General features: G+C 34.2%; 2 protein-coding genes across 2 annotated transcripts; one reads left to right on the forward strand and one right to left on the reverse strand.

The window, feature by feature from the left end:
* Window positions 1-3,842: 3,842 nt before the first annotated feature.
* LOC140866350 (protein EXPRESSION OF TERPENOIDS 1-like) lies at window positions 3,843-5,948 on the reverse strand. The gene is made up of 2 exons (XM_073271329.1): window positions 4,798-5,948; window positions 3,843-4,399 (listed from the first exon to the last, which is right to left on the reverse strand). Exons 1-2 carry the CDS (start codon window positions 5,417-5,419, stop codon window positions 3,975-3,977), a joined length of 1,047 nt encoding a protein of 348 aa, XP_073127430.1. The 5' UTR covers window positions 5,420-5,948; the 3' UTR covers window positions 3,843-3,974.
* A 3,169-nt stretch (window positions 5,949-9,117) lies between these two features.
* LOC140860893 (probable methyltransferase PMT27) lies at window positions 9,118-13,091 on the forward strand. Its single transcript, XM_073263892.1, has 8 exons — window positions 9,118-10,347; window positions 10,508-10,657; window positions 11,024-11,294; window positions 11,396-11,506; window positions 11,588-11,762; window positions 12,216-12,488; window positions 12,590-12,784; window positions 12,875-13,091. The coding sequence occupies exons 1-8, from the start codon at window positions 9,118-9,120 to the stop codon at window positions 13,089-13,091; spliced, it is 2,622 nt and encodes an 873-aa protein (XP_073119993.1).
* Window positions 13,092-13,557: the final 466 nt, after the last annotated feature.

Genomic DNA, 13,557 nt, shown 5'->3' on the forward strand with positions numbered 1-13,557 from the left:
AATGTATGTTATAATTAGACGTTGCATTTTTAAGAATCCCAAAGTTTATATATATATATATTTTCCTTCACAACTGAATACACAGACCATGGGCGGATTTAATTTAGTGTACGTAGGGCGAAAACATATGCAATAGCAAATCATTCATCGTACGCTTGTCTCCATCTTTTAGGTCCTAACTAAATTTTACAATAATATATTTTTCCTTTCCCAAATTGATGTTCCTAGTCAAATTGGACAATTTGTACTCGGCGCACCCTCATATATATATATAGAATTTTGATATTATGATATATATGTATATAGAGTTTTGATATTATGAACACTTATCATGTGCACTTATGTGTACACTTGCTGATGTGGCGTTTATCTATTGAATATAAAAGATGTTACGTCAGCATGCAGTGCTCACATAAGTGCACATCATGAGTGCTCACAATATCAAATATATATATATATATATATATATATATATATATATATATATATATACCAATGCATATGGTTAATTAATTTCATGTGTACGTATGTGAATGTGATGGAAGATCGATAATATATATCAGCTAGCTACTTCATCATCATTAATGTTACGTTCACCTCTCCTCGATGTCCAAGTTACGTAACCTCATAACTTTATTTCAGAAGAATAAAGAAAAGGCTCATTCGATCGACTCGCACAATTGCTGATTAATATATACTGTACGTACACTACATTAATTATTAAAGTCGATGGCTTAGAGCGAGTATCTAACTTAAGTAGTGTTCTCGTATATTTTTTGATAAAACAAATATTTCTCTCTTCTCAAATCAACTGTTTCTTATATATATATATACACACCATAAAACCTATTTTAGTACATTTTTATCTAATTGATAAATAAATATCCTAATACAGTATTTTTTTTTAAAAAAATAATATTTATCTATACTTCTGAATATGATCATATCACGTCAGATCATAAAATTTTCTTTTAAAAAAAATCTAGATTTAATTTTATAACTTTTTAAATCTTATTATAATCTATAGATTTTTTACAAAAAAAAATATTATTCAACACAAAAAAGTATTTATTATATAATTTATGGAGCACATGATGCCAACCCACACACATATATTATGTCTCTAAAACTATCAAAAACATAAAATGTAAACTTCAAAATAAAAATTTCATGTGGGAAGGCAAAGAAAGACTTGAGAGAACAAGGGCATTGCTATTTTAGTTTTTTTTTTTTTTAAGGGTGTGGGGACTTATTCGAAGGATAAATTGAATCAGAGAAATGAAACAATTAAATAATGAGATGGGACTGAAATTCCATATTTTATTTTGGGATTGGGGATTTTAGGTGAGAATCCCTAGATATAATATATATTGTTTTCCTTAAATAATCACATCTTCACTCACTATGCCAGATACTTTCTTAAGAAGGAAAAAATTCTATTTGCTTTTGTTCTACTAGGCAGACACCATTTATGTACAAAATCAGTGACATTTGTTGATGTAAATGCCTCGACGCAATTAATTACACGCTTAAATATGTGCACTTAATTATATATATACAATATTTATAATATTTGAGTCATACTAAAAACAAAACAATGTCTTGATGTAATCTCTAGAATCCCAAAATACATCTCTTTCTCTTTTTAGCCCCTATTTCTTATTTTGCATGAAAAATTAAATTTATGTAAAAAAAGAAAAATCTAAAAAACCTATTAAAATTAGATTTTTTTTTATGATTTTTCAATTCTTATTTTAATTTTCTAATAATATTTATATATCGACTGGACATGCATGCACGCATAATAGACTATAATATGTAATAATTGTGTCTTGCACATTTATTTTTGTAAATATTATCAGCTTCCATGTTCCACACATGGTGCACTTAAATAATTTGAGACATGGACGGCAAGTGATGGAAAACAAGTCATAAAATTTAATGCAACGTATAGACTATAGTGGCCCTTCTGAAGTTACATTTGAATTGGCAACTTACTAAAAATGCATAAATTCTAAAACAATATTCGATAACATTAGGCTACTCAATTTCTACCATTATTACTTATGAATAGTTAAAAAAATTAAAATATTCGGATATTAATTATTGTCAAACTATTAATTTTATTCACAATTGGATTACGCTCATAATGAGTTGAGATGAATTAATATCCAACATGGATTTCATAAAAGAACGACATTATATAAAATAAATTCGAGCCTTTTATTTTAAGAATAATAAATTTGAGACTTTAATTTCCTATGGATGGATCAATTTTCGGGATAATTATCGAACTTATGATCGAATTCTCGATATCAATATTACTTATTTTCATGAAAAGCTAGCATTATCCGGATTAGGGTTCGGTGGGTGCAGACTCCCGAGAAATCAACTATATTACGATTCCATGCATATTGATTCACAATTATATGGAACGAATCAACAATATATGAGTTGGTTTATGCTACAAAATTTACCTTCAGATAGGTTATATATTATACTTCAAACATACAAATATATAAGACCTGGTCAAATGATTTTTTCGTATTCATAATCATCTTTGACTTTTAATTTTTATTTTATTTTTTTATATTTGCAAAACAATGCATGGTACCTACACATGGGACAATGCCTAAAAACAGAGTTAGTCAAATAAACAGACACGGTCCGAAACGAAAAAGATCATATTTTGAAATAAAATTTGTCAATAATTCCCCCTTAGCTAGCTTCACCCAATTTTCTTTCTAAAACCTCATCATTATGAAAAGGGGAAAGAAGAAAAAGAAAATATGTTAATTTTCTTTGTTCTAAATTTCGGATATTAATTCAAAATACCTTCCTAGTGTAAAATTCCTCATAAATTATTGATGTGTATCACATTTCATTGTATTTAACTTAATGTACACGTACACTACTTTAATAATTTATTCAAACAAAAATAAAATTTAACACTAATAATATTTTAAAGTATCCATATAATATCATGCAACATCAATCTAGCCAAAGCAATCTCTTTCTTGTTCGAAAATTTCCATGTTATTAATCTAAGAGAGAAATTTTATTGAAATAAAATGTAAAGAGCAACTGAAATACAAATAAGTTAAAAATCAGAAGAACCCCAAAATTTTTAATTAAATAAACGAAAACATTTGTCAAATCCAGCAGGCAAACTTCCGCAGAAAATGGGATTTCAAAAGACACTTTCAAAGTTCAAAATAACCGATCCAGAAATTAAGCGCCTCATACACAGATCAAAAATTCAACCTTGACTAAAAATTAGTATGAATTTTTAATATCATTATGAATAAAATATATACTTTTTATCATATGATCGAATTAACGATCTTTCTCAATGAGTAATAAAGAATTTCTAATGGTCCGACGTCAATCACGAAAAGGAAACAAATCACTTTCACGAACCAAATGTTTCGATAACGGTGGTATATATATTTTCTTAAAGACAATTATGATCATCATTTTCCAATTGTGCATGACGATATATAATCACATAGTGGAAGTTGCTTGGATCAGATTAATTAGCTCTCATTTTCAACTCACAGAAATCATTTTAATATTTCTTAATGAAAACCTAGTATATATACAAAATTTGCTAATAATAATTTCATTTCATGAAAAATAAAAATAAAAAAGACTTGAAGCAAAATATGCATCGAAATCTGAACTTAAAATCAATCAGTGTGAAGGGGGAAAAAAAATCAATCAATCATATATCCCCGCATTTCATGCTCTTTTTTTGTCCTTGTTCTTGATCAGTATTATATTAATTATTTTTCTTACCTCAATGGGGTTTATGACAGTAACAAATTAAAACATCCTTTTTCGCATCCATAATAATAAAATTTAAGTTTTGGTTTCTGAATTTTAACAGAATGCAATGAAATGGGAGCTTCTTCTTCTTCTTCTTAACTTTTTTTTTTTTTTTTTTTTTTGGGATTAAATCTTGCTCATGAATTTCAAGATCTTGGGGATGGGAAGAATTGCGTACCAGCCAAGAAGCTGTTAATGGGAGATGAATACAAAGAAGGGTCAAGAAAAGGTGATGCTGTTGATGATGCCGGGACACCACCACCACCAACACCGGAGGCCGCGGCGGAGGTGGCGGCGGTTGTTAAGTTAAGTTGCTGAAGTACTCCTACAGCTGGACTGACAGTTCCACTTCCACCCCCGGAAGAGGCGGTGGTTTCCCCCGCCGCCGCCGCCGCGTAATGGGTGTGATCAGCGCCTTGATCATAAAGAATCCCTTTGAAGACATGGCCGGAGATGTTGACTTCAGTTTGATAAGCATACTGATCTTCGCCTTCATCAATGGCGCTCACTCTCACGCACCGAAAAACTGCCTGTGAACTCACTTCCGCGGGGAAATTACCCACTTCCAACCCTAGAAAAAAACACACGCAGCAAACAAAGTTAACAGTGTGTAAACCACTAGGTGCACATGTAATCGAGTGAGATATACTTTGAAGTTTCATTTGTTGAGTGCAAAAAAAAAAAAAAAAAAAGGGGAATCTTGATCATGTTGAATAGGGTTTTCCTTGCCAAAAGTACTATACCAGGCCACACAGTTTAATTTCTTGATTGAAGGCAAAGAAAAAGAGAAAGAATAGCAGCAAAGGAGAAACCTTTATGGTATGTGTGGTGAGGATGGCTGATATATACTAAAAATCTTTTCTTTCATATATAAAAACATGATATATATGATGGGATGTGATATGAATGAATTAACAACCCCACACCACCTTTCACCGATTCATTTTTTCTTGAATTATATATTATTACCTGAAGTGCTAAGAGGTACAAGTGCGCTAGGAATTTTGTTTTCTCTTTGCCTTTTCGCAGTTTCTCTGCAGGCATTAATATTTTGATCTTGCTGATTGATCTGTTGTTGTTGCTGTTGTTGTAGTCTTTCTCTTCGTTTTGCTGCGGGTACCCAAGTACTCTTCACATGAGTTTGGCAATGAAACCCTCGATTTTTACAGCAAGTCCTGCACCTCATGTTAGCGCAATCTTTCTTAGCGTGGTTTCCACAATCTTGACAGCTGAGTCCCCCACCTGATCCGCTGCTTTTCATGGTCAAGAATCCATGATCAGACACATTGAACCCACTTACCCTACTAGGCCCCACGGCAAGCCCGCCAGCGGAGGCGTAAAGATCGTGATGTGGGTTTCCTAGCAAGTCCGCCGCTTGCGGCTGTGGCTGCGGTTGCCAGAGCTCAAAACCAGTACCCTTGAAGGAAATATCCTCGTTTCTGTACAAAAACCAGCTCTCCGGATTGATTCCAGAAGGTGGGTGGTGGTTGATATTATCTTGATCATCAGGGTTGCTGGTGGTTCCTGATCCTCTCCGGCCTCCTCCTCCTCCTCCTCCTCCGCCGGCTCCTAGTGAGAAAAAGCCAGCCATCTCTTAGGGATAATTAATTCTTGAGACTGACAATTGTCCATAGCATAGCACAGCACAGCTGAAAAATGCAGACTTTTTATTTAAAAAAAAAAAAAAAAGACACGATGCGCGACAAGGCACGCGTTAAATTGTTCTTCCTCCGCAGAAAACCCCTTTTCGGGTACCTTGAAAAGTGGGTATTTTTTCACCTTTCAAAACCCAGACAAATTCTGGGATTTGGAAGAACAAAGAAAAGAAAAGATATATATATCAACAACCGTACTGCTAATGAAAAAAGAAATGATATATCAGTTTTGTGCATGTGAATTTCCCAAGATCCAAGTGGGTATTTAGCAACAATAAATGCAGAGTTTAGATTAAAGGGGATGATTTGTGCAGGCTTTTTTGTTTGGTGAGAAGAGAAGAGAAGAGAAGAAATGACTTTGGAGACAGTAAATTAAATTTGGGGTTCCTTCCCTTCAATTCTGTGGCTGTGTTTTTTTGTTGGCAGAATTACAGGTCTGCCACGCCGCCATGGCCTCAGCCCTTAAAGGCAACGCAACTCCTTAATTCTCTTTCCCTTTTTCTCTCTAAGCAACACCTCCACATTTATATTCCATTCATCCACCTTCAGTTTCTTTAACCATTTTTTTATCAAAACATAATTTTGTTACATGTCAAATTACAAAATTATCCTTCCATTTTATTTGAAAAAACTTTTTCCAAAATAAATTAAGGATAATTATGTAATTTCAAGTGCAATGTGTAACCTAACGTTCAACCTTTCGTGTACATGTAGCATCACCTGTTTGTTTTATTAATCCTAGATGTACAGTCTGATCTTCTTTTTTTTTTTTTTTTTTTACACATCTCTCTCTATCTCTACTATTAAATATATCGATTATTTCCAACAATTTTTGCTATACAAACCTAAAAGTTATGTGATATTATTTGTTTGTTGGAAAAATGTTAGCAAAATATTTCAGTAATTAACGTAACTCAAATAGTAGAGACTCAAATACACAGAAAAGCTTTGTTGTCATCTCACTTACCGTGTAATAGCATAAACTTCTTCTAATATGAAAGAAGCTTGAGTTCTTATCCAAGTGAAAACGAAAGCCGCACCCCATGTAATAAAGAGAAATATTTATCCAATATTATGATAAAATTGGAAGTTTTAGTTATTTATATAGATATATTTCCATGCATATTGATGTAGCCAGAAATTCATGATGTTATCAAATTAGAGATAATTTGGGTAAGTCCCTAAAGATTTGGGTAAGCAATTTTTCCTCTAACCAGTCCAAAGAGTTAACTTCGTGAATTATTACTTGCATCACAAAAAAAAGTGAGTTGAGGTTGTCCCGCGAAGTCGGAACCAATGAGGTAAATGGAAGGTGGTGTGGTGTATCCATATGGCTTTGCCAAGTCATGTGATAGAAAATTTAGCCACTTAAATTTTTTTTGTTGAGGTAAATAGGGGTCGGCCGCTTCAATTATGTTTTTGTTTGTGTGAAGATTTTTTGAAATAAATTATTCATGTATTTTTATTTTATATTTTAAGTTTTTTATTGTTAATTTTGCTAATTCAGAACTCAAATTATGTCACGTGATAATGAATAGGTATCAGGTAGGCGACATCTTATGCCAAATAAGCAAAATCCGACGGACCTGACGAGTCCAACTACATTGGAAGAAATCCAAAAAAAATCCGATTTATTATATATAGAATATTGTTTTAAAGATATTTATTTAGTAATAGCTATGAAATCTACTGAAATATCAATAAATCTCACATATATTGATGCATGTCTACCGTTAAAGATAACTTTAGAAGACTACACTCAACAAATCAGTTTACTTATTTTACAAGTTTCGTAGACTTAGCTGAAAACATATTATGCCACAACTTTGTAGGCAGGCCCAAATATAATAATACAGACTGTATAGTTTTAGCTTGGTACTACTATTTTCTACTGCGGCTATGTCATGATGCAAAGGCCCAAAAATATTAGTCTAGTTTAGCAAATCCAACCACATGAAGGGCCCGAAATATTTTTTGTCCAAAATTTTTAGAATCCTAGAAATCATTTTTGGGGCTGTATTTTATTTTATTTTATTTTTTGGCTTTTTGGAAAAACATTACATTACCATGACCATCCCATAAAATCATCAATTTTTTTTTTTACAAAAAAACTCAAAAACAAAGGGCAATAGTCTATATATGCAATCTAATATTGTCTCATACGATAAATCAAAGCATGCTAACATGTGAGCTACTCGGTTAGCTAAACATCTATAATATTGTATAACAACAACAAAAAAGAGTTTGATTACGATTTTTTTGGATGATATTAACACTAGAACCTTCAATTGTCAAATTGTTTGATGCCAATGATAAAATAATCATTGATTGCATAATTCATACTTAAACTTATACACTTAACTTCACATAATTAATTACACTACAAAAATTACCTTATGTCTAATGTATTTTTTTTTAGGGAAAATTGCAAATTTAGTCCTGTATGTTTGTCACTTTGCGATTTTGGTCCTTTATGTTTTCACATTTCAGTTTTAGTCCTGGAGAATTATTATTATCATTATTATTACTTTATCGTGATATATGTATTTTTTTTAATGAAAGTTGTGAATTTTTTTTGTATTAATTACTTTATATAAAATTTACACGTATGAAATCAATAATTAAAAATTTTATTAATATGTTTCTATTAATATTTATTTATTAAATAAAATTTATAATTAATTATAATGATTTTTTTTTAATTTGTAGTAAGCCAACCTGCGGGTCGGTCCACCTAACCCACAACCTACCTTGGGCTGAGGTTGAAAATTTCCAGCCCGTCGGAATGGTGGGCGGAACCGCCCTCGACCTGTCAAACGATGGGTTTTGGGTGAGCTAACCCGTCCCGCCATGAGTTGGCCCGTCTAACAACTCTACGTGTCCTTAATGATTCAATCATGACCGTTTTAAACTTTTAAAGAGTTTTGAGTGACATTTTTTCCATTTGTTTAAAAATAAAATATAAAAAAGATAGATTGATCCAATTCATATTAATAGTGAAAAGTAATATTTTTGCAAAAGTTGAATTGAGCCGGAGATCCATAACACAAAATTGAGCGAGAAAATATTACATAAGTTTTTGTGATAACTGGTATGAATTTGCTAGACGTTGGATACACAATATAACAGAGCACCATACATTTGACTCTTCACATATGAATATTAATTTTATCGAAGCTACAATAGAAGTTTTTTTTGTCTTAACAATCAAATACGATAAATAAGACACAATAATATATATATATATATATATATATATATATATATATATATATATGGAGAGAAATTTTCAGCTGCCCAACCAATGATGCCCAATTCGTCCCTCACCACTAAAATCCAGTACCGTGTTTTAGTGATACGAAAAATAAAATAAAAAAACAACTAAAACCCGGTACCGAGTTTTGTATTATCACACTTGGTGGGTGTTATTATTGTTATTATTTATTTTAATTTTTGCATGGAAGCACCATAATGTTGTCCTTGTCTTGTGGATCTTAGGCTGGCCTTTCTTTCACACTCCTCTCTTACCCACAAAACTTGCCGATCTCTCTCACAACTTCCATTAATTCATCTGTGTCACCAACTTCCTCTCGTTAGTGTCTGTATTCCGTTTTTTTGTATCATAAAGTCTCATATGGCGACGGGTAAACCACGTGGGAGTAAGCGATCCTCAGGCACGTCTTATTCGTCCACAGTCACAACCATAGTCTTTGTAGCATTGTGTGTATTGGGAGTATGGGTTCTAGCATCGAATTCCTTTTCTCCACCAAAATCCACCTCTCGGACCACCACCGACAAAGTGCAACAGCAAATGGCATCCGTCTCCCAAGCTCATCACTCGAAGCACAACACGAAGAAAGATGATGAACTGGTACATGAAGACGTACCTGGTGAATTACCTGAAGATGTCATCAAACCGGTTGAGCCTAGCGAGAAGGATATTGCATCAACTTCTGATGATTCTGATGCATCGAATAACGAATCCGGAGAAGACAAGGAGGAAACCGAGGTTCTTGACGATCATGAGGGGAAAGAGCATGTAGAAGAACAAGAAAGCCAAATAGCATATGAGACGCAAGTTTCTCAGGAAACAGGCACTCAGAATCAACAAGATGTACGAATGAAAGAAGAAAATCAACAGTTTGAAGGCAAGAAAGTTAAAAATGATGATGATCATGCGAGCATGCAAAAGAAAGATTTAGAAGACGAGAGAGTACAGGACAGATCACATTTTGATGATACTTCAAAAGTCGCACAAAGTCATGAGATAGCAGATAAAGGAAACAATCAACAGCAGGGAGATTCACAAATGCAACAAAAGCGACGAGAAAAGCAGTTAAAGAAAGATCCGAATGGGGCCATAAGCGATGATCAAATCCAACATGACGAGGCATCTGTAAATTCAGTTGAAGATGGCTCAGATTTGAAGGAATCAAATGAAAGTAATGCTCAAGAAACTAATCAAGATATTAATTCACAAGAAAATAATCAAGAAGTAACCAAGAAAAATGATGAAAATACATTTCCAAATGGGGAGAACGCGGGGATACCAAAAGAATCTGTAGAATCCAAGAAGGCGTGGTTTACTCAAGCAGACCAGTCAGTGAACCAAAAGGAAAGACGAAAGACTGGATCAAATGAAAAAGATAGCAGCATCTACGGTTATACATGGCAGCTATGCAATGAATCAGCAGGTGCAGATTACATACCGTGTTTGGACAATCTGAAAGCAATAGCAAAAATACACAACATGAAACACTACCAACATCGTGAAAGGCATTGCCCTGAGGAGCCTCCTACTTGCTTAGTTCCCCTTCCAAAAGGGTACAAGTCGCCAATTACATGGCCTCAAAGCAGAGATAAGGTGTAGTCACAAAGAGAACATTTATGCTTATAAATTCTTGTGGTATTCATTGCTAGTTAGTACATATCATATTATAATCAATACTACAATTACTGCAAACTGCCTCTACCATCATTATCCTTATCACTTTTTAGTGCGTGTGCATGTCTGGTGGTGGCAGATATGGTACCATAATGTACCACACACATTGCTGGCAAAAGTGAAGGGGCACCAGAATTGGGTGAAGGTAACTGGAGAATTCCTCACTTTCCCAGGTGGTGGAACACAATTCATTCATGGAGCATTGCATTATATTGATTTCATACAAGAGGTAAGACATTTTACCAATAATAATTTGTAAATGCAATACATGTACTGAGCCTTACATTCTTGACATAATACAAATACTGCCCATGGTAGACTCCGATGAATGAGTTACGTCTCCAACTGTTATTGTGGACTCCATTGAGTGAGTTGCTTATCTAACTGACAAATTCTTGGCTGATTCTTGAAATTTACAAGGTTTTCTTTCGCAGGAAGGGATTTGATTTACAAAGTATTTGAAGTACGGATTATAAATGGTGCCAATTTGGAAGTGTTTGAAATTCATTATAATAAAAACTAAATTGATCACAGATAATTTGACATCCACTAAATTGAATTCATCCAGACACATCCTAAATGTAATTTGTTGCAGGCAGTGCCAAATATTGCTTGGGGAAAACACACTCGAGTTATATTGGATGTTGGCTGTGGAGTGGCCAGCTTTGGAGGTTATCTCTTTGAAAGAGATGTAGTTGCAATCTCTTTTGCCCCCAAAGATGAACATGAGGCTCAAGTCCAATTCGCCCTTGAAAGGGGAATACCAGCAATATCTGCAGTGATGGGTTCTCAGAGACTGCCATTTCCTAGTAGCGTATTTGACATTGTGCACTGTGCACGTTGCCGAGTCCCTTGGCATGCAGATGGTTCTCTACTTCATATTATTTTTATTTATCAATATTTTTTCATCTTTCAGCAAAAAGTTAAAACAATACTATCCATTCTGAAAATTTGGATTCTGATGCAGGTGGTACTCTGCTTTTAGAACTAAATCGGGTGCTTAGGCCGGGAGGTTATTTTGTTTGGTCAGCAACTCCTGTGTATCAAACACTTGAGGAAGATGTAATGATATGGAAAGGTGGGTATCTTGAATTTATGTATCTTAATTTTTTTTTTTAATAGAGCTAACCTATACCATTACATGTTTTCTTCCTCGCAGCTATGTCCAACCTTACAGCTGCCATGTGTTGGGAGATGGTCACAATTAGGAAAGATAAACTAAATTCTATTGGTGCTGCTATATTTCAGAAGCCAACCTCAAACGATTGCTATGAGAAAAGAGAGCAAAGTGAACCACAAATGTGTAAAAATGATGATGATCCGAATGCAGCATGGTAGGTCTCTGTGGTTTCTTATCATTTAATATTCCAAAACTTGTAATCTTTGTGCAGTAGGAAATTTAATCATTTTTCAGTGAGGAACATATTGGATGTTCTCACATTGGAAAATGTATATCTGTGCTTCAAATCATGCAATAAGTTTGTGTTCGAGTTTATTTGGCTGCATGAGACAGATTACCATAAAAACCAGTTAAAGTGGCAAAAGATTGGGTTTTGAATGTAAATTTATAAGCTTTGAAATGGTATGAATTCTATTAAGAATTGTTTTATGATACCAAACATCCATCCATATTTTTACCAAGGAAAAAACTCCTTAGCACTTACAGGTCTTGGAAGAGGCAAATTAGCAGTACGGACAGAGGCCTCTGTTGTTTCAACATATTTACTGTAACTTCTATTCTGCCCTGCAATTTGGATCCAGATAACAAGTAGGATGATATCTTTCAGGTACGTACCTTTGCAGCCATGCATGCACAGGGTTCCAATTGCAAAGGACAAGAGAGGATCACAATGGCCAAAAGAATGGCCTATGCGGTTGCAAGTACCACCATACTGGCTAAATAAGTCGCAAATGGGAATTTACGGAAAGCCTGCTCCAGATGATTTTGCATCAGACTATGAACACTGGAAGAAGGTGGTCACCAACTCATATATGAGCGGTTTAGGTATTAGCTGGTCCAATGTGAGAAACGTCATGGACATGAGAGCAGTTTATGGAGGGTAACTAAACACAGTTATCAGCTTGTCTCAATAACTACTAAACTATAGATTGTCATTAAACGGATTCACAAGCGAAAACTGACACTGCGAATTGCTTACAGGTTTGCCGCAGCACTGAAGGACCTCAAAGTATGGGTTATGAATGTGGTGAATGTAGATTCTGCGGATACACTTCCCATAATCTACGAACGCGGTCTTTTTGGGATATATCATGACTGGTGTGAATCCTTTAGCACATATCCAAGAACATATGATCTCCTACACGCTGATCATCTTTTCACAAAACTGAAAAAGAGGTAGTACTGGTAGATCTTAGAATTCATATTCATATTACAATTATTTGCTCGAACTGTAGGTAAGACGACTGACTCAGCTGGCACTTACAGGTGTAAACTTGTGGGAGTCATGGCAGAGATTGACAGAATCGTCAGACCAGGTGGCAAACTGATCGTGCGCGATGAGTCCAGCACAGTTGGAGAAGTGGAGAATTTGTTGAAGTCTCTGCATTGGGAGGTCCACTTAACCTTCTCAAAAAACCAAGAAGGGATACTCAGTGCGCAGAAATCTGATTGGCGACCAGACTCCTATGCATCTCCATCTTGATTAGAGTGCAAGAATATTACTACCTGGGTATGAAAAGAATTCTACAGAGGCAAGATTTCATCCCTTCGGAAGCTTACACCATTTTTGTCAGATTATACAGGAGAAGACATTTTTGGGGCTCCCATTTTCTTTTGGTTTTCATTATTATGAAACCATATATGCCGTATATCTATACCGATCATGACACAGGAAATACAAACTTTGTATTTCATTTTAGTTGCAAGATTTTAATTTTGTGTGATATAAATACGCAGTGGCATTGAATAACTTCTTGCTATCTTTTGAAGGAAGTTTGAATCTCATTGACTAAGCACCCTCTAATGTTGCTACTATGGTGCTTGCAAAATTTTAATATTATTTGGATCAACACATACTCCAGTATATAAAGGTAGTGTTTGTGAGAGTTTTTAGAAAACACTTATCAGCTTTTTCTTCACAAATTTTTGAAATTTTGCGACATTTTGTG

Source organism: Henckelia pumila, chromosome 4 (genome assembly GCF_033568475.1).
Source record: "Henckelia pumila isolate YLH828 chromosome 4, ASM3356847v2, whole genome shotgun sequence".
Taxonomy (NCBI): domain Eukaryota; kingdom Viridiplantae; phylum Streptophyta; class Magnoliopsida; order Lamiales; family Gesneriaceae; genus Henckelia; species Henckelia pumila.